This window comes from Delphinus delphis, chromosome 13 (assembly GCF_949987515.2).
Source record: "Delphinus delphis chromosome 13, mDelDel1.2, whole genome shotgun sequence".
NCBI classification, from domain to species: Eukaryota; Metazoa; Chordata; class Mammalia; order Artiodactyla; family Delphinidae; genus Delphinus; species Delphinus delphis.
In genome coordinates this window covers 46195283-46214037 of record NC_082695.1, presented here as the reverse complement: position 1 = coordinate 46214037, position 18755 = coordinate 46195283, and the positions used below count along the sequence as shown (strand labels likewise).

General features: G+C 34.1%; 1 protein-coding gene and 1 long non-coding RNA gene across 5 annotated transcripts in view; one reads left to right on the top strand and one right to left on the bottom strand.

Annotated features, from left to right (window-relative positions):
* Positions 1-15896, bottom strand: part of DSG1 (desmoglein 1) — a 28577-nt gene extending 12681 nt beyond the window's left edge. The window contains exons 1-6 of the mRNA XM_060028848.2: positions 15764-15896; positions 14012-14156; positions 8376-8542; positions 3301-3435; positions 2808-2993; positions 388-647 (exon numbers count right to left, since the gene is read on the bottom strand). Of these exons, the coding sequence (XP_059884831.2) occupies positions 388-647; positions 2808-2993; positions 3301-3435; positions 8376-8542; positions 14012-14054 (791 nt within the window). The 5' untranslated portion in view covers positions 14055-14156; positions 15764-15896. The remainder of the gene's footprint in view (positions 1-387; positions 648-2807; positions 2994-3300; positions 3436-8375; positions 8543-14011; positions 14157-15763) is intronic.
* The window catches only part of LOC132436214 (uncharacterized), a 263185-nt gene that overhangs the window by 172164 nt on the left and 72266 nt on the right, over positions 1-18755 (top strand). The gene's annotated exons all lie outside the window — the stretch shown is intronic.

Here is an 18755-nt window from a genome sequence, read left to right as displayed (position 1 = left end):
AATGCGTTAACTAAATCTAATTGATTTCAATCTGGGCAAATTTGCAATGGTAAAATCAATCCATCAAATTTTCCAAGGGGAATAACCATGATATGTAGTAATCAGCTAACTGGTCAATAAAATATATAAACACAGGAGCATCAAACTTTCCAGATAAAATATTTTCACATTTTAAACCTTCACATTTTTCCATCTTACATTTTGTGCAAATTTTTATATTTTCTTAAGTTAAACAGTCTAAATTAGGTAACAATTCCCCAATTAGTACGTTTTATGATTGAATTTCAAAAATAGTGACAAATATTTTAATTCAGATACTTTCCAAAAAGAACATATTTACTTAAGTTCAATATGTGGTGAAAATTAGTTGGAAAATGTCAGTCTTACCTAACAGTGGTTGAAGGTAGACCTGTGTCCAGATCAGTAGCTATAAAGTCTCCCAATTGATAGTTTTGTCCCATCTCACGAGTTACTACGAATGTCTTTGAACCTGGACGGAATACTGAGCCTTCAACTACGTTTAACACAGTCACAGAGACTGCAGTTGCTGTGAGTTTATATTGAGACTTAATTGATTGATGAAATTCAACTTTATTTCTAACACCAAGACTAAGTTGAAGATTCTTCGTAGCTTCATAATCTAGGGCCTAGAAAATACATATTGAAATAGTTTTACTATAAGGGGAAAAAACATTCTAGAGGAAAGAGATATTCTTTGATAATAGGCAAAAAAATTCTTACATCTTTTTCTTTAATTAAATATAAATACATATAAATACACACTCTATTCTTACTTTATATTCAATTCAATACAAACACATGAAAATACAGTAAGAAAAAGTCCAATTGTCTTGGATCTTTTGTTGAAAAAGTTGAAAATGTATGAGTTCTAATTGTCCACCAAACTAAAAAACTTAAAATAATACAGGTGGTCAAATCCATGCATTTTGTAATGCAAACAAAGAGAGTTTATGTTAGATGCTATCATTTCAGGTTTCTCAGAAAATAGCTCTATTTATTAGGAAGAATGGGCCAAGTATATCATAGGTTCAATCATTTGACTGATTTTATCCATAAAGAACTATGTACAAGAAATTTTACAATGTATATGTGACTTCTTTCAATAAATCAAATAATAGAATGTATATAAATAATAAAAAGAAATCCATATTTTATTCAACATATCCTGGAAAAATTCACTTTATATTATAAAATTATCAAGTAGTCATTTTCATTATGAAAGACGGTGTCAAAATCCACTACTCATAAAATCCACAACTATGCATTATGCCTATAAATACCAACTATATTTTTTTAAATTTTCATATAACAGTAGTTTAGATGACCATCGATTCACACACTGAGCTCTCTACTTAGCTAAAATGTTCAGTGTTTGCTCTAATATTAGCTTTATTTGCAACTCCAAGAATGGCTATAAAATTATGTATACATATACATCACACACACATATTACATATATATATATAATCCTAACAAAAGAATTAATATATGATGTCATGTCTGGGAGAAAAATGAACATTATTCCCATTTTACAGACAGAGATATTGAGGCCAGATAGATCAATTAATTTTCCAAAGTAATATCGTAGTTTGGGGTGAAATAGATTAGGACTCAGTTTCCCCAGCAGGGAAACCTAGATAGTGTAGTGGAAAGAATGTGAACTTAATAGCTAGAGAAGCCTAGGTTTGAATGTCAGCTGTCCCACTTACTAGTGATGAGAACAGAGCAGGTTACAAACTCTCTCTGAACCTCAGTGTATTTATTTATAACGTGGGCATATAACCTATATTACAGGGATGCTGTAGAGAATAAACTAAATCATCCGCACACTGCCTCAGTGAATGGAAGCTGTAGGCATGGTGACACTTTATGAAGACATATGAGACAAATGATCACACATTCCTATGGGGACAGAATTCCTTAGGAGTTTATTTCCCAGAGCAATTCTGAAGGAAGAAAACAGTTAAAAAGAGATTACATTTTACCATGAGGAATACATATTGCATGCATCATGTACAATCCATGCACAGCTATTGCAGATTTTAAAAAATAGACTGACAAGTCTTGTAGCACAGGGTGAAATCTTCACTATCAGCTCCCTAGGAGTCAGACATTTTTCCCCCTCGAATCTCAGAGAAAATTCTACTGCAGGTAAATGTGGTGGATCGGTAATGTAGAGGGGACACAGGAGAACTGTGTTGACTTGGGCCAAATCTCTATGACTTGGACCAAGTCTCTAGTATACTTATGTCTGTAATAAGCCTGGGTCAGCTGCAGAAGTGAGATGAGAATGTGATAATCCTACAATTACAGTAATTTAATTTTAATTCTGTGAAAACACACTGGATGAACTAACAACTTATAATTTATGTGATGAATGTTATTAATGAATAATAATTGATGTACAGTGTTGACAGGGACACTTTTTTTTAGGCAATGTTTAATCTGCTTCAAAAACTATTCTTCAAATGTGTAAAACAAAACCTTAAGGATTAATCGTACTTTGTTGTAAGCATAAAATAAGATTTGTGTTTAAAAATGTATGATCTGTGAGGGAATATTGTATTGCTAGAAAAGAGTTTCAAGTAAAAGTTCAATGCCTGTCTTTATGAAATTATATAAGCAGAAAAACTCTCTATAAAAAAGCTCTATATCATGTATAATTCTAAAACACAGTAATTTTTATTCTTTCACCCACTCAAGTTTGTGAAATGTTAACCTCATTTTAAGATTAACACTTTGAAAAAAACCAAGAAAACAAAATATTTAGGATAATTATTCCATACCTTAATAACCTTTAACGTTCCCACATTTGTTCTTTCATTCATTTCTATTTCAAACCAATTTCCCTCATTTCCAGAGATAAAGAAAATGACTGCCATCCAGTTAGCTGAGAACTCCTCATCCAAATCAATTATTCTAATCTGGAGCAAATTTGAATTTAGAACATTTTCTTCAATACTTATGGAATACTGAAACAAGAAGTAAAAAATTTTAGCACAAACTATGTGAGAAATAGAACTATATTAGTTTTATATAGAATGTTTATAGTTATTCATGATATAGGAAAGAGATCTATGTTTGTGGTCTCACTTTTCATTGTTCACATAGGGTTTTTTTCATATGTATTACGTAGACAAACATGAGATGAAATATTTGTGTACATTTGGGTTGTGTGTGACTAAAGATAACATGTACGTATATAAATAGAATTGTTTGAACAAATTTTAGAAGGTAATGAACCTAAAGTTGTTGTTAAATTCAAGGACTAATACTTACTGATGACTGTTCCATGTATGGGAAGTTATCATTGACATCGAGGATTTTAATGCTGCATTCACACTCTGCTGCCATACCATCTGCCCCACCATCGCGGTCTGAGCCTCTTACAACTAGAGAGTACTGGCCATATTGCTAAAAATACACACAACAAACAATACCACAGTTGATGTAGACAGTTTTTATTTTGTCTCATACAAGGATCTTTTAAAATGTTGGATCAACATTTACATAAATCTATGATGAAGATAGAGGTAACACAGAATATTGAAAATTCGAAAATCTCACATGAATCAATATGAAGTTGCCACTTCTATTCCCAAAAATTCTTATTCAGCATCATTTAAACGAAGCAAAAATTTTAAAAGACATCATTCCTTATTATATGTTGAAAAAGTTCATAAAGGGTGAAGAAGAACAAAATGATCAGGAGGGGAGAGATTAAGATTTACTAAGAATTTATGGAATTAAAATTCTGTACCCCAAATTATCAACCCCTGAAGAATAAAGAGATAGCAAATGGTTTGCATTTTTTGGGGGGTGGCAGTACAGTTATTGATGATCTGTTTTCTTGATTCTACACAAAGGTACTTAAATTTTTAGAAGCTGGTAAAAGCCATGAAGCCTTTCCCAGACACATGCATATATGCATCCTCACTCAAAGTTGTGGATATAATTTTAGAGGATTCATAGTTAGAGACGTCTTGAGGGTTCTCCACAAATGCCAGGTTAAGACTATCTGCTCTGAGAAAAAGGGAGAGGGCTCAAATCAATAAGATTGGAAATGAAAAAGGAGAAGCTATAAAGGACACCACAGAAATACAAAGGATCATTAGAGAAAACTACAAGCAACAGTATGCCAATAAAATGGACAACCTGGAAGAAATGGACAAATTCTTAGAAAGGTACAATCTCCCAAGACTGAACCAGGAAGAAATAGAAAATATGAACAGACCAATCAGAAGTACTAAAATTGAAACTTTGATTAAAAAACTCCCAACGAACAAAAGTCTAGGACCAGATGCCTTTGCAGGCAAGTTCTATCAAACATTTAGAGAAGAGTTAACATGGATTTCTTCTTCTGAAACTATTCCAAAAAATTGCAGAGGAAGGAATACTCCCAAACTCACTCTATGAGGCCACCATCACCCTGATACCAAAATCAGACACAATTTCCACAAAAAAAGAAAACTACAGGCCGATATCACTGATGAAAATAGATGCAAAAATCCTCAACAAAATACTAGCAAACAGAATCCAACAATACATTAAAAGGATCATACACCGTGATCAAGTGGGATTTGTCCCAGTGATGCAAGGATTTTTCAATATCCGCAAATCAATCATTGTGATACACCACATCAACAAACTGAAGAATAAAAACCATATGATCATCTTAATAGATGCAGAAAAATCTTTTGACAAAATTCAACATCCATTTATGATAAAAACTCCCCAGAAAGTGAGCATAGACGGAACCAACCTCAACATAATAAAGGCCATATATAACAAACTCACAGCCAACACCGTTCTCAATGGTGAAAAACTGAAACCATTTCCACTAAGATGAGGAACAAGACAAGGTTGCCCAATCTCACCACGGTTATTCAACATAGTTTTGGAAGTTTTAGCCACAGCAATCAGAGAAGAAAAAGATATAAAAGGAATCCAAATTGGAAAAGAAGAAGTAAAGCTGTCACTGTTTGCAGATGACATGATACTATACATAGAGAATCCTAAAGATGCTACCAGAAAACAACTAGAGCTAATCAATAAATTTGGTAGAGTAGCAGGATACAAAATTAATGCACAGAAATCTCTTGCATTCCTATACACTAATGATGAAAAATCTGAAAGTGAAATTAAGAAAACACTCCCATTTACCATTGCAAATATCTAGGAATAAAATATATAGGAATAAACCTACCTAAGGAGACAAAAGACCTGTATGCAGAAAATTAAAAGACACTGATGAAAGAAATTAAAATAGATGGAGAGATATACCATGTTCTTGGATTGGAAGAATCAGCATTGTGAAAATGACTATACTACCCAAAGCAATCTACAGATTCAATGCAATCCCTATCAAACTACCACTGGCATTTTTCACAGAACTAGAACAAAACATTTCACAATGTGTATGGAAACACAAAAGACCCCGAATAGCCAAAGCAATCTTGAGAAAGAAAAACAGAGCTGGAGGAATCAGACTCCCTGACTTCAGACTATACTACAAAGCTACAGTAATCAAGACAGTATGGTACTGGCACAAAAACAGAAATATAGATCAATGGAACAGGATAGAAAGCTCAGAGATAAACCCACATGCATATGGTTACCTTATCTTTGATAAAGGAGGCAAGAATATACAATGGAGAAAAAACAGCCTCTTTAATAAGCGGTGCTGGGAAAACTGGACAGCCACATGTAAAAGAATGAAATTAGAATACTCCCTAATACCATACACAAAAATAAACTCAAAATGGATTAAAGACCTAAATGTAAGGCCCGACACCATCAAACTCTTAGAGAACATAGGCAGAACACTCTATGACATATATCACAGCAAAATCCTTTTGACCCACATCCTAGAGAAATGGAAATAAAAACAAAAATAAACAAATGAGACCTAATGAAACCTCAAAGCTTTTGCACAGCAAAGGAAACCATAAATAAGACGAAAAGACAACCTTCAGAAAGGGAGAAAATATTTGCAAATGAAGCAACTGACAAAGGATTAATCTCCAAAACATACAAGCAACTCATGCAGCTCAATATCAAAAAAACAAACAATCCAATCCAAAAATGGGCAGAAGACCTAAATAGACATTTCTCCAAAGAAGATATACAGATTTCCGAAAGGCACATGAAAAGATGCTCAACATCGCTAATTATTAGAGAAAGGCAAATCAAAACTACAGTGAGATATCACCTCACACCAGCCAGAATGGCCATCATCAAAAATCTACAAACAGTAAATGCTGGAGAGGGTGTGGAGTAAAGGGAACCCTCTTACACTGTTGGTGGGAATGTAAATTGGTACAGCCACTCTGGAGAAAAGTATGGAGGTTCCTTTAGAAACTAAAAATAGAGCTACCATATGATCAGCAATCCTACTTCTGGGCATATATCTGGAGAAAAACATGGTTCGAAAGCATACATGCACCCCAATGTTCATTGCAGTACTGTTTACAATAGATGAAAGCAACCTAAATGTCCATCGACAGATGAATGGATAAAGAAGATGTGTTACATACATACAATGGATATTAGCCATTAAAAAGAGTGAAATACTGCCAGTTGCAAGAACATGGATGTACCTGAAGATTATCATACTAAGTGAAGTAAGTCAGACAGAGAAAGACAATATCATATGATATCACTTATATACAGAATCTAAAAAAAAAAAGATACAAATGGACTTACTTACAAAGTGGAAACAGACTCACAAACTTAGAGAATGAACTTACGGTTACCAGTGGGGGAAGGGTGGGGGGATAGATAGATTGTGAGCTTGGGACTGACATGTACACACTGCTATGTTGAAAATAGATAACCAGCAAGGACCTACTGTATAGCACAGGGAACTCTGCTCAATATTATGTAACAACCTAAATGGGAAAGTAATTTGAAAAAGAATAGATACATGTATATGTATAACTGAATCACCTTGCTATATACCTGAAGCTATCACAACACTATTAATAACTATACTCCAATAAAAAGTTTAAAAAATAAAATAGTTAACCAACAAGAACATACTGTATAGCACAGGAAACACTGCTCAATATTCTGTAATAACCTAAATGGGAAAAGAATTTGAAAAAGAATAGATACATTTATACGTATAACTGAATCACTTTGCTGCACACCTGAAACTAACATAACATTGTTAATCAACTATAATCCAAAAAAAAAAAAATTAGAAAGAATAAAATATCTGCTCTGGTGGCTTGCCAGTGATTGCAGAGTTCCTTTACTTTTTAGAGCTCTTCACCATTACAACTCTTTTCATGTTAAAGGAAACCCACTGGGCCCTTTAAGAAAGTTTGAGAGAGAAATACCTAAATAGTCAATTTCTTCTTATGGTAATTTTCAAACAAGTGAAAAAGGACATAATGGTAACCTAGAAACTGATGGCATTTGGATCAATAAAGAGTGTTAAAATAATCTGATTTATCCTAAATCTAGGAATCATTAGCAGGGAGATGTCATTTTAAAATAACTATAATACTTAAAATGAAATTTAATTAAATATCAAATAGAAAATAAAACTTCCTCATTTATAACTCTAAAATATATGCACATCAGTTATATTCTATCCACATTAAAAAACGTAATGGAAAAAGTTGATATTTTAAAATTAAAACAAGGGACCACATGACATTATAGAAACCATGCAATGCTGGTTCTAATTTGGTAACAATCAGTAATTATGTTTTTATTTGTAAATGAAAAGACTGGCCTGGATATTACTTAATTCCTATCCATCATTCTGATTCTGTGATTCATTTCCCAAAGTACTCAGTGGGCTGTCAGTAGGTGAGATATAGGAAGAGAAAAAAAAAAGGGTTCTCTTAAATGCGCCTAGGATATGCTGGCTCAAAGAAAGATAAACAAACAAATAAACAAAACAAAAAGGAAAGGTAAAAAAGTTTCTTAGCCTGTAAAAATTCTTGGAGCTTCTACCGTGTTCACACTCATTGCGACTCACCAAGATGGGAGACATAATAGCAATTGTTTCTTAAATTTATTTCATTATAGGACATACTTTAAAAGAAAAAAAAAAAAGGAGCTTCTGCCTTTACCTTGTGTGTATTTTTATGTACTCTCAGAATGTAGTTTTCTTACATTGAGACAAACGCTAAGTAAGATTAAATGAAAAATGAGTATAAAATCTATTTGAGGGATTCCTATTTTTTTCACCTCACAGATATTTATGTCATTACCATTATGTGAAAAGGTTATGTAATTAAAATTTTAAAGTACTGTTTTCTTTTTTTTTTTTCTTAGAACTCTTTCTTTTAGAATCATTTCCTTTGAGACTACAGCTCACTCAAAGAAAAAAGAATTACCTCTCTGTCCAGAAAAGTATTCATTGTTCGAATTTCTGCAGTGTATCTGTTGATAATAAACATTGGTGAATCAGAAGGTTCTTGTCTTACGATCTTGAAGGCTATTTTTGAGTTCAAATTATTTGGTTCATCTGCATCAGTAGCATTGAGCATCATCACCAGTGTATCTAGAAATTAGGAGAAATTGATTGCAAATGGACAGTTTGAATTTTTGTTGTAGTATAATATATATTGTTTTTCCCACAAGGTGTTAGGGTTAGTGGGTCCATATAATGGGCACTCTATCATTTTCCCTTTCTACTGCTTCGACATACCAATATCTTAGCTCCTTTCTATACCTTTGTCTTGATGAAAAGATCACATTTTACCAGGGACCTTAGACATTACTGATAGCTAGAAAACAAAGAAACATTTTCTTCTGCCTTTTCATTTCTTATTCTAGTATAATTCTTTTTTAAAAAGGCTGCTATGGTGAAACAAAATGATATAAGGCCAGACCAACTCATTCCCAACTATAGCACTTTCTAGCTATGTGATCTTGGCCTCAGTTTCCACATCTATAAACAGGGATGATAATAGTACCATCCTCATTGAGTTAATGAAAGAATTAAACATCTATATGAAGAAAATTATGTGAAGTTCCTATTGAATAGTGCACATTCAATAAATATATATTATTGTTGTATTTTGCGTGGTCTCTAGTAAAATGCTAAGTAACTAGTAGGTTTAAAAAAATGCTTGTTTAATTACATACTTTGTCCTATCCCTCACTTTTTCCAGTAATCTTATTAGCAGTTTTGATGAAGAACACTGGAGAATGTGAAAAGCTTCCAGCATTCATAAACTAGACTTCTCTACAATCAACTCTGTTCCAAGCACAATTGGCCTGTCTGTAGACACCAACTACCAGCTCCCATTTCTCTCTCCCTCAATCTCTGTGTGTGTATTCATTTCAGCATCATTTTTTAAATGTTTTCAGAGGCATTTAATTCATTAATTATGGTGCGTTCATACAATGAAATCTCATGAAATTGTTAAAAGGAATGAAGAAACATGTATTTCCTAATATGGAAATATGTTCAAAATATATTTCGATAAAAACTCACATTGTGGATAAGTATGTAAAATATGGTCACATTTGTTTCTTCTTTGGAAACACGTTTATATATATTTACATGATTATAGAAAGTATGTACCTAAGTAACTAGTGATGGTACTTGCCCCTGAAAAACGGTGCTAGGGAGAGCAAAGAACGCATTTCTATTGTGTTTTTACTCATATTTTGTGAATTTTTACAACAAACATTCTTTTTTTTTTTTAAACATCTTTATCGGAGTATAATTGCTTTACAGTGTTGTGTTAGTTTCTGCTGTATAACAAAGTGAATCAGCTATAGGCATATGTATATCCCCATATCCCCTCCCTCTTGTGTCTCTCTCCCATTTCCCTTATCCCATCCCTGTAGGTGGTTGCAAAGCACTGAGATGATCTCCCTGTGCCATGCAGCTGCTTCCCACTAGCTATCTATTTTACATTTGGTAGTGTATATATTATCAATGCTACTCTCTCACTTCGTCCCAGCTTACCCTTCCCCCGCCCGTGTCCTCATTCTCTATGTCTGTGTCTTCATTCCTGTTCTTCCCCTAGGTTAATCAGAACCTTTTTTTTTTTAAGATTCTATATATATGTGTTAGCATGCAGTATTTGATTTTCTCTTTCTTACTTCACTCTGTATGACAGACTCTAGGTCCATCCACCTCACTACAAATAACTCAGTTTTGTTTCTTTTTATGGTTGAGTAATATTCCATTGTATACATGTGCCACATCTTCTTTATCCATTCATCTGTTGATGAACACTTAGGTTGCTTCCATGTCCTGGCTGTTGTAAATAGTGCTGCAATGAACATTGTGGTACATGACACTTTTTGAATTATGGTTTTCTCAGGGTATATTCCCAGTAGTGGGATTGCTGGGTCATATGGTAGTTCTATTTTTAGTTTTTTAAGGAACCTCCATACTGTTCTCCATAGTGGCTATATCAGTTTACATTCCCACCAACAATGCAAGAGGGTTTCCTTTTCTCCACACACTCTCAGCATTTATTATTTGTAGATTTTTTATAATGGCCATTCTGACTGGTGTGAGGTGATACCTCATTGTAGTTTTGATTTGCAATTCTCTGTGATTAGTGAGGTTGAATATCTTTTCATGTGTTTGTTGGCAATCTGTATACCTTCTTTGGAGAAATGTCTATTTAGGTCTTCTGCCCATTTTTGGGTTAGGTTGTTTGTTTTTTTGATATTGAGCTGCATGAGCTGCTTGTATATTTTGGAGATTAACCCTTTGTCAGTTGCTTCATTTGCAAATATTTTCTCCCATTCTGAGGGTTGTCTTTTTGTCTTGTTTATGGTTTCCTTTGCTGTGCAAAAGCTTTGAAGTTTCATTAGGTCCCATTTGTTTATTTTTGTTTTTATTTCCATTTCTCTAGGAGGTGGGTCAAAAAGGATCTTGCGGTGATTTATGTCATAGAGTATTCTGCCTATGTTTTCCTCTAAGAGTATTATAGTGTCTGGATTTACATTTAGGTCTTTAATCCATTTCGAGTTTATTATTGTGTATGGTGTAATGGAGTGCTCTAATTTCATTCTTTTCCATGTAGCTGTCCAGTGTTCCCAGCACCATTTATTGAAGAGGCTGTCTTTTCTCCATTGCATATCCTTGCCTCCTTTATCAAAGATAAGGTGATCATATGTGTGTGGGATTATCTCTGGGCTTTCTATCCTGTTCCATTGATCTATATTTCTGTTTTTGTGCCAGTACCATACTGTCTTGATTACTATAGCTTCGTAGTATAGTCTGAAGTCTGGGAGCCTGATTCCCCCAGCTCCAGTTTTCTCTTTCAAGATTGTTTTGGCTATTCGGGGTCTTTTGTGTTTGCATACAAACTGTGCAATTTTTTGTTCTAGTTCTGTGAAAAATGCCATTGGTAGTTTGATAGGGATTGCATTGAATCTGTAGATTGCTTTGGGTAGTATAGTCATTTTCACAATAGTGATTCTTCCAATCCAGAAGCATGGTATATCGCTCCATCTGTTTATTTTATCTTTGATTTCTTTCATCACTGTTTTATAGTTTTCTGAATACAGGTCTTTTGCCTCCTTAGGTAAGTTTATTCCTAGGTATTTTATTCTTTTTGTTGAAATGGTAAATGGGATTGTTTCCTTAATTTCTCTTTCTGATCTTCCATTGTTAGTGTATAGGAATGCAAGAGATTTCTGTGCATTAATTTTGTATCCTGCTACTTTACCAAATTCATTGATTAGCTCTAGTAGTTTTCTGGTAGCATCTTTAGGATTCTCTATGTATAGTATCATGTCATCTGCAAACAGTAACAGTTTTACTTCTTTTCCAATTTGGATTCCTTTTATTTCTTTTTCTTCTCTGATTGCTGTGGCTAAAACTTCCAAAACTATGTTGAATAACCGTGGTGAGATTGGGCAACCTTGTCTTGTTCCTGATCTTAGGGGAAATGGTTTCAGTTTTTCACCATTGAGAACGATGCTGACTATGGGTTTGTCATATATGGCCTTAATTATGTTGAGGTAGGTTCCCTCTATGCCTAATTTCTAGAGAGCTTTTATCATAAACGGGTGTTGAATTTTGTCAAAAGCTTTCTCTGCATCTATTGAGATGATCATATTGTTTTTCTCTTTCAATTTGTTAATATGGTGTATCACACTGATTGATTTGCGGATATTGAAAAATCCTTGCATCACTGGGACAAATCCCACTTGATCACGGTGTATGATCCTTTTAATGTATTGTTGGATTCTGTTTGCTCGTTATTTTGCTGAGGATTTTTGCATCTATGTTCATCAGTGATATTGGCCTGTAGTTTTCTTTCTTTGTGACATCTTTGTCTGGTTTTGGTATCACGGTGATGGTGGCCTCATAGAATGAGTTTGGGAGTGTTCCTCTCTCTGCTATATTTTGGAAGAGTTTGAGAAGGATAGGTGTTAGCTCTTCTCTAAATGTTTGATAGAATTCGCCTGTGAAGCCATCTGGTCCTGGGTTTTTGTTTGTTGGAAGATTTTTTTTTTTTTTTTTTTTTTTTTTTGCGGTACGCGGGCCTCTCACTGTTGTGGCCTCTCCCGTTGCGGAGAACAGGCTCCGGATGCACAGGCTCCGGATGCACAGGCTCAGCGGCCATGGCTCACGGGCCCAGCCACTCCACGGCATGTGGGATCTTCCCGGACTGGGGCACAAACCCTTGTCCCCTGCATCGGCAGGCAGACTCTCAACCACTGCGCCACCAGGGAAGCCCTGGAAGATTTTTAATCACAGTTTCAATTTCAGTGCTTGTGATTGGACTGTTCATATTTTCTATTTCTTCCTGGTTCAGTCTCGGAAGGTTGTGCTTTTCTAAAGATTTGTCCATTTCTTCCAGGTTGTCCGTTTTATTGGCCTATAGTTGCTTGTAGTAATCTCTCATGATCCTTTGTATTTCTGCAGTGTCAGTTGTTACTTCTCCCTTTTCATTTCTAATTCTGATGATTTGAGTCTTCTCCCTTTTTTTCTTGATGAGTCTGGCTAATGGTTTATCATTCTTGTAGCAGCATTTTTTAAAGTTTAAACTGTAGGTATAGTATTTTAACGAATAGAATTAAAATGTAAGAATTATTTGAACTTACAAGAAGTTATACCACTTAACAGTTAAAAGTAACTATGGTATGTTGAAGTTTTGAATTCAAATGAGACATTATCTCTGCTGTTTTTTTAAATATATCTAGGACAATCTTCAATGGTACACTAAGCAGTTAATATACTATCCCACCCAAGTGACTGAATATTTGGCAGTTAAAATATTTCCTTTTACAGTAATCCATAAGGAAGCAATTGCACGTTTAGAATTTTAAAGCCCTTGTGTAAATACTGGTTCTAGTTTCTAGATTTTCTGGTGCCCCTGTACTATCATTCCTTGAGATGGTCAGCTTTAAATATATTGTACATGGAGGACCAAAGAGGATTAGGTTTGTAATACATTTCCAATACATACTATCAGTGACTTGAGTAAAAACAAACAAAACCCATATTTATTAAATCATATATAAGAAGGGGCAACAATGCTTGTTTTGCATTTATTTGTTGTCAAAGAAAAGCTCTTTAAGATTATGGCTACCAAATAGCTAGTCTGGAAGTGATTTCTATGAGTGACTTTAGAGTCGTTAAAATTAAAAAAAAAAAAAAAAAGGCAGTATAAATAGAAATGGATGAGATTCCCCTTCAAAGTAGTCAGGTTGGGAGGCTAAATTCTCCCAGTGCCTCTGTCACCATTGTGCAAAGTACTTTTGGATTTTTTCCTTAGGAATCTACTACAGAGCTGGTGTGTGAGAAAATGCTTCCTATTACTTTAGAGTTGCTCCTTGTGTATGACAGTTGGAGCTGCTTCCACAGTTGAGGGTAAAGCCATTATGGAGATTTCCTCATGCCTTCCTGTTCTACATGCTTTTCCAACCTTATCTTTTACATTCATGATGTAGTACCTTGACAGAGTTTAGCCTCTAGTTGTCTGGCTGTTAAGAATGATCTGGAAGCTAAAATAGTCTTGTTTACTTAATAAAGTAGACTACTTACTGGCATTAGAATTTTCTTCTATTTGTCCTAGAAACGTAGACATAGAAAATACCGGAGGGTTGTCATTTATATCCAAAACCCTGACTCTGAGCTCGAGAACTCTCTCTAAATCTTGACCCAGTGAATCCACAGCCCGACAATAGATCTAGGAGAGAAAAGAGGAATAATTACATGGTGCAACACGTATTTATTAAGTTCTTGCTTTCTCTGAGCATTATGCTAGGCATTGTGGGAAACTAAAAGAACAGTAAGACATATTATTTCCTACTTGAAGGTAGATACAAGTAGTACTTATAATCAATAAGGGGAGGCAAACACTAACTCAAAATCCCATTTGAGAAAAGGTAACATGATAAGTTACACGAAGGAAGAACAAAATTACTGAGACTTCATAGGAGGATGTAATGATTGAGAGATCTTCCAAGAAAATTTCAACAGGTGGAGCAGGGAATTGGCAGGGTGTTTCAAGCAAAGGGATTTACGTGAGGAAGGAAACGGAATGGTGAAAACTCGTTGTTGGAATTAGGAATAGGGGTTATGGGACTTGAGAATGTGACAAAGGAGAGTCACACGGGGGCTTCAGAGAAATATAGCATTCATGGGATAGGTGTGGCTATGTGGGTGTTTATATTATTATTTGGTGTATGTAAGTGTAATGTATACTATTTTGCCTATGTGATATACTTCATATAAAATGCATTGTGCATCAGGAAAAGCTAATAGGCTGGCATGTTGATTTAGAGTTTTCAGGGAAACATTGTGGGAGACAAGGCAGGAATACAGACTTGGAACAGAAGACTAAGGAATTAAAGTAGTTTGAGGCATACGGAAAAGCAGTATGAGTGAAAGCCTGCAAGCATAGATTACTATTTGGAGGCATTTTGGAAAATTATGGGGTTTGAATAGAAGAGGTTACAAGATCAAAGAAAGTTTTAAAAATGTCTTTAGTTTTATTTTTCAAGTATTAACAAGTGTTGACCCTAATGATAGATGGAAATGGATTAGCAGCCAATGGAGCAAGCAGAAGAAAGATGAAAAAACAAAGTTGATTGATTAAGGTTCTTGGACAGGTAATTATGGGAAAATAGATAGCTTTTGGGATAAGCAGCTGAGAGAAAGAAGAAAATCGATCCCATTTTTGGATTTAATTCAGAACATTTCTGAACTGGAGGAGAGAGAATTAATTGTGGGAGTTTGTGATGAAGGGCCTCAGACTTTTTAATGAAGTTGGTCACATGTCAGCTTCATAAAGTGGAAATGAGGCGGAGGGTTTGAAGTTTTGTCACAGCAACTGTAAAGAATAGAGTGAGATTCGTTAAGGGTGAATTAAAGTATCTCCAAGGCACATCCTGAGTTCAAGTTCACATTGAGCAATGTGATTTTATCATAAAGTATGTTCACTCAGGAAAGACTCCATCAGGAGCTTCAGAATCATCATTTGGCACTGGAGTTAGGAGGAACCGATATTCTCAACTGAATTAAAGTAAAAGAAGTTAGGTGCTTGCCATTCCAAACAAACACTTTAGCTTGACACCGGGGACTGACCAGAGGTTAGCATTTTTGCTAAGGCAGTTAAGCAAACACTCCTTTCTCTCTTAATCTTTTGTTTCTTTTGGGTCATAAGATGCTCATGAAATAAGGGACAACCAAAAATGCCTAATATTGAGACTCTTGAAATCAAATCAAGTATGATCTGAGCTTAAGATAGTCCAAAAATAATATAGGCCTGAACATACATATTCACCCACTTACGATGAAAAAAGGGGTGACCTCTCGATCAACTATGGATGTTATATTAATTTCACCAGTTTTTTGATTAATAACAAAGATTCCGTAAGGTGGTTGATCAATTCCTACTCCAGAGATGCGGTATGTAACTTGCTGGTTTGCAGCACAATCTGAGTGAATCTGCAGAAAGAGCACAGGTGAAAACATACATTACAGGGAGCAAATCAAGAGTGCTATGTCAAGAGTGCAATTCTCAACTATCTTGAGAATTGTTGAATGTGAGTATCTGTTATCTTTTGAGAAATGCTGGAAATAGAGAATTATTTTCCTAGATAAGAGGAATAATAACAGCTTTATATTTTCAATGGTAAATGACAATGTAATAAAAGAAATTCAATTTCTGTTTCTATCAAATTAGAAAAAAGTAAAATATCACCCTAATAAATCTAAATCTATGCAGTCATCTTTCATGCATTCATTCATTCAACATTTACAATGGATCGTATTATTTTTAGTCTCTGTGCTAACGTTGAGGCTAGAGTAGAGAGCTCCTTGCAGTCTTAAGGAGTTTACCAATATTATTACATAACTTTGATTTTTTGATTAAAAAAATTTTTAATGCAAAGTTTTAGAAGAAAGTTTAAAGTAGATTTATGTAGGCGACAAGAGTTATCTGACTGTGTAGAAGATTTTAATTTTGAAAATGACGAGGATGTGAAACCAGGGCTCTCTTGGAAATAAAAAATTGTATGACTGTAAGCAATCTTATGGGGAAATCTCTGTGTAAATTTGTGTATATATGTTTGTATGTGTGAATCTGTGTGTGGGGATATGTTTCCGTGTGTGTGTGTGCACACATGTGTGTGAGCACGTGTGTGCAAAAGGAAGAAAAGGGAAAATAAAAGGAAAAGAGCATATGAAACAGGGTACATTGTGAATGTCCATAACAAAGCCAAAAGTAGGAATTCAATTCTAAGAAATTAGGAGGCAGAAGTAGCACACATTGAGATAGTTCCTGTGAATGTGCTGAGCATTAAATTCATTGTATAAATCACTATATTTTTTTCATCTAGAGTTTGGGGTGACATATGATCATGTATATTAATTTCACCAGTGTGGTGAGTCAATGTTTAACTGTTTACCCGAGTGCCTAAATTTCTTAATTTATACTTTTAATGGCTTCAATTTTCGTAATCTGAATGGCTATAGTTTTGTTCTGTATCATAATTTCTCAGTGAGATGTGTTCATAAAATATTTAAAAGATAGGTTCTTTTGAAAATTTAACTCCATCCATTCTGATTTTCGATTTTATGCTTTGGGGTTGATACTTACTTTGGCGATTGGGTTCCTCTTTGAGTTGTCCTCACCTTCACGGCAGGCTGCAGCGAACTTGATCCACTCACGTTTTTGCCTCCTGATGGAACGCCACTGGATGGTGCCATTTTTACTGTTATAATCTCTGACCTTGGGTGGGCAGGATAAAGTAATAGTATCTATTAACTTTTATTCATAATTCACATTCCACTGGAGCTTTTGGAGGATGGGGTAATTATAATGTCAGAAAGAGAGGATGTTTCATTGGGAAAATTGGTAATTTTGATAATCTATTAATTTTAGCATCACATTAACTTTACTTATAAGGATGAATTGTCTTTGGAAAATATGTTGCTTCTCCCAAACCATTTTTCTTATTTTTAATTTGGAAAAAATTAATTTGCTATATGTTACCTGGATTTGAAATTCACTGTTAACTTCCAACACCACCTATAAAAAATAAGATAACCATAATTAATTTTTAACTGAATGCTTTGTAATTCATGCTATCTCACTGCTTAAAAAAAATTAAGCAATAGTCTTGTGAGTCATTAGCAGGTGAATCTAGTTTTATCTCTCAAGTTCTGATGACTATGCTAAGGATTCCTTTATGTTTGGTTTTTACCTTTCAATTTTACTCTTCTTTTCATTACTTTTATTGTTAACCTCTTTTTCATTCTTAGCCTATGCAGATACTTGTAATCATATGAGCTAGGACATTTGAAGCTAGAACCCAGGGAGAATGAGAGTTGGGAACTCAGGACCTCTTAGTAAATCTTGTGCCTGAAGAGCTGGAGATACTCGGATGCTATTTAGTGATTCAACAGCATGTTATGATACTAAAATATTTGATGATAGTTTTGGGATCTGACTAGCCAAGGATGGAAACAGAAAACAAAATTTGGAGTAAAGAAAGGATATAAAGGAGAAAATATCAGGAAAGCTTTGGAATATTTGCTTTTTCACTGTCCAATTCTAGATGGAAGATTTTCTAGTATTCTTGAAAATCTTAAGGTGATAAATCTTTAATTTGCTTTGAAATATGAGAATAAAAAGTTCTAAAATAAAAACAATTTTCTTTATGTAAAAATGAGTTCATATTTGATATTTTATTGTTGGCACTAAACAAAACAGATGATATAAATGCATCCTTCCATAGCAATGAAAATAAATTACAAGACTGTAGGGACAAATTGCTGTATAAGCAACTTTCATTAGTTTTTTCTCCTGCATTAAACAATTTCCCGGTCAAACAAGTGAGCTAGTCAAACAGAGCTCTGCCTAGTTTCAACTCTGGCCTTGATCTTTACATATGATTTCTAGTGAAAATCATACATATAATTTAAATTATTTTTCTCTAGAAACAAAGGCATTTCTAAAAACACACACACATATATTAAGTCTAATATATCAATATGCTTAGGACATTGTAAAATATCTATCTAAAAATTAGGTGTGGATTTGAAGGGTTTGTCTATATTTATTAAATTTAATTTAGAATCATTAAAGATAGTGTAAATTCTTAGCTTTTATTTTTCCCTAAATAAGAAGTTTTGAACTTTATCTGTTTTTTTTTTCAGAATTGCTAATTATGAAAACTGTTATCACAGTTAGATTTTATCTGGACTGCTGATAAAAGAAATTATAGTTTGCATTTTAAAAAATACGAATAATAGTAATTTCAAAATATAGTAAATTACT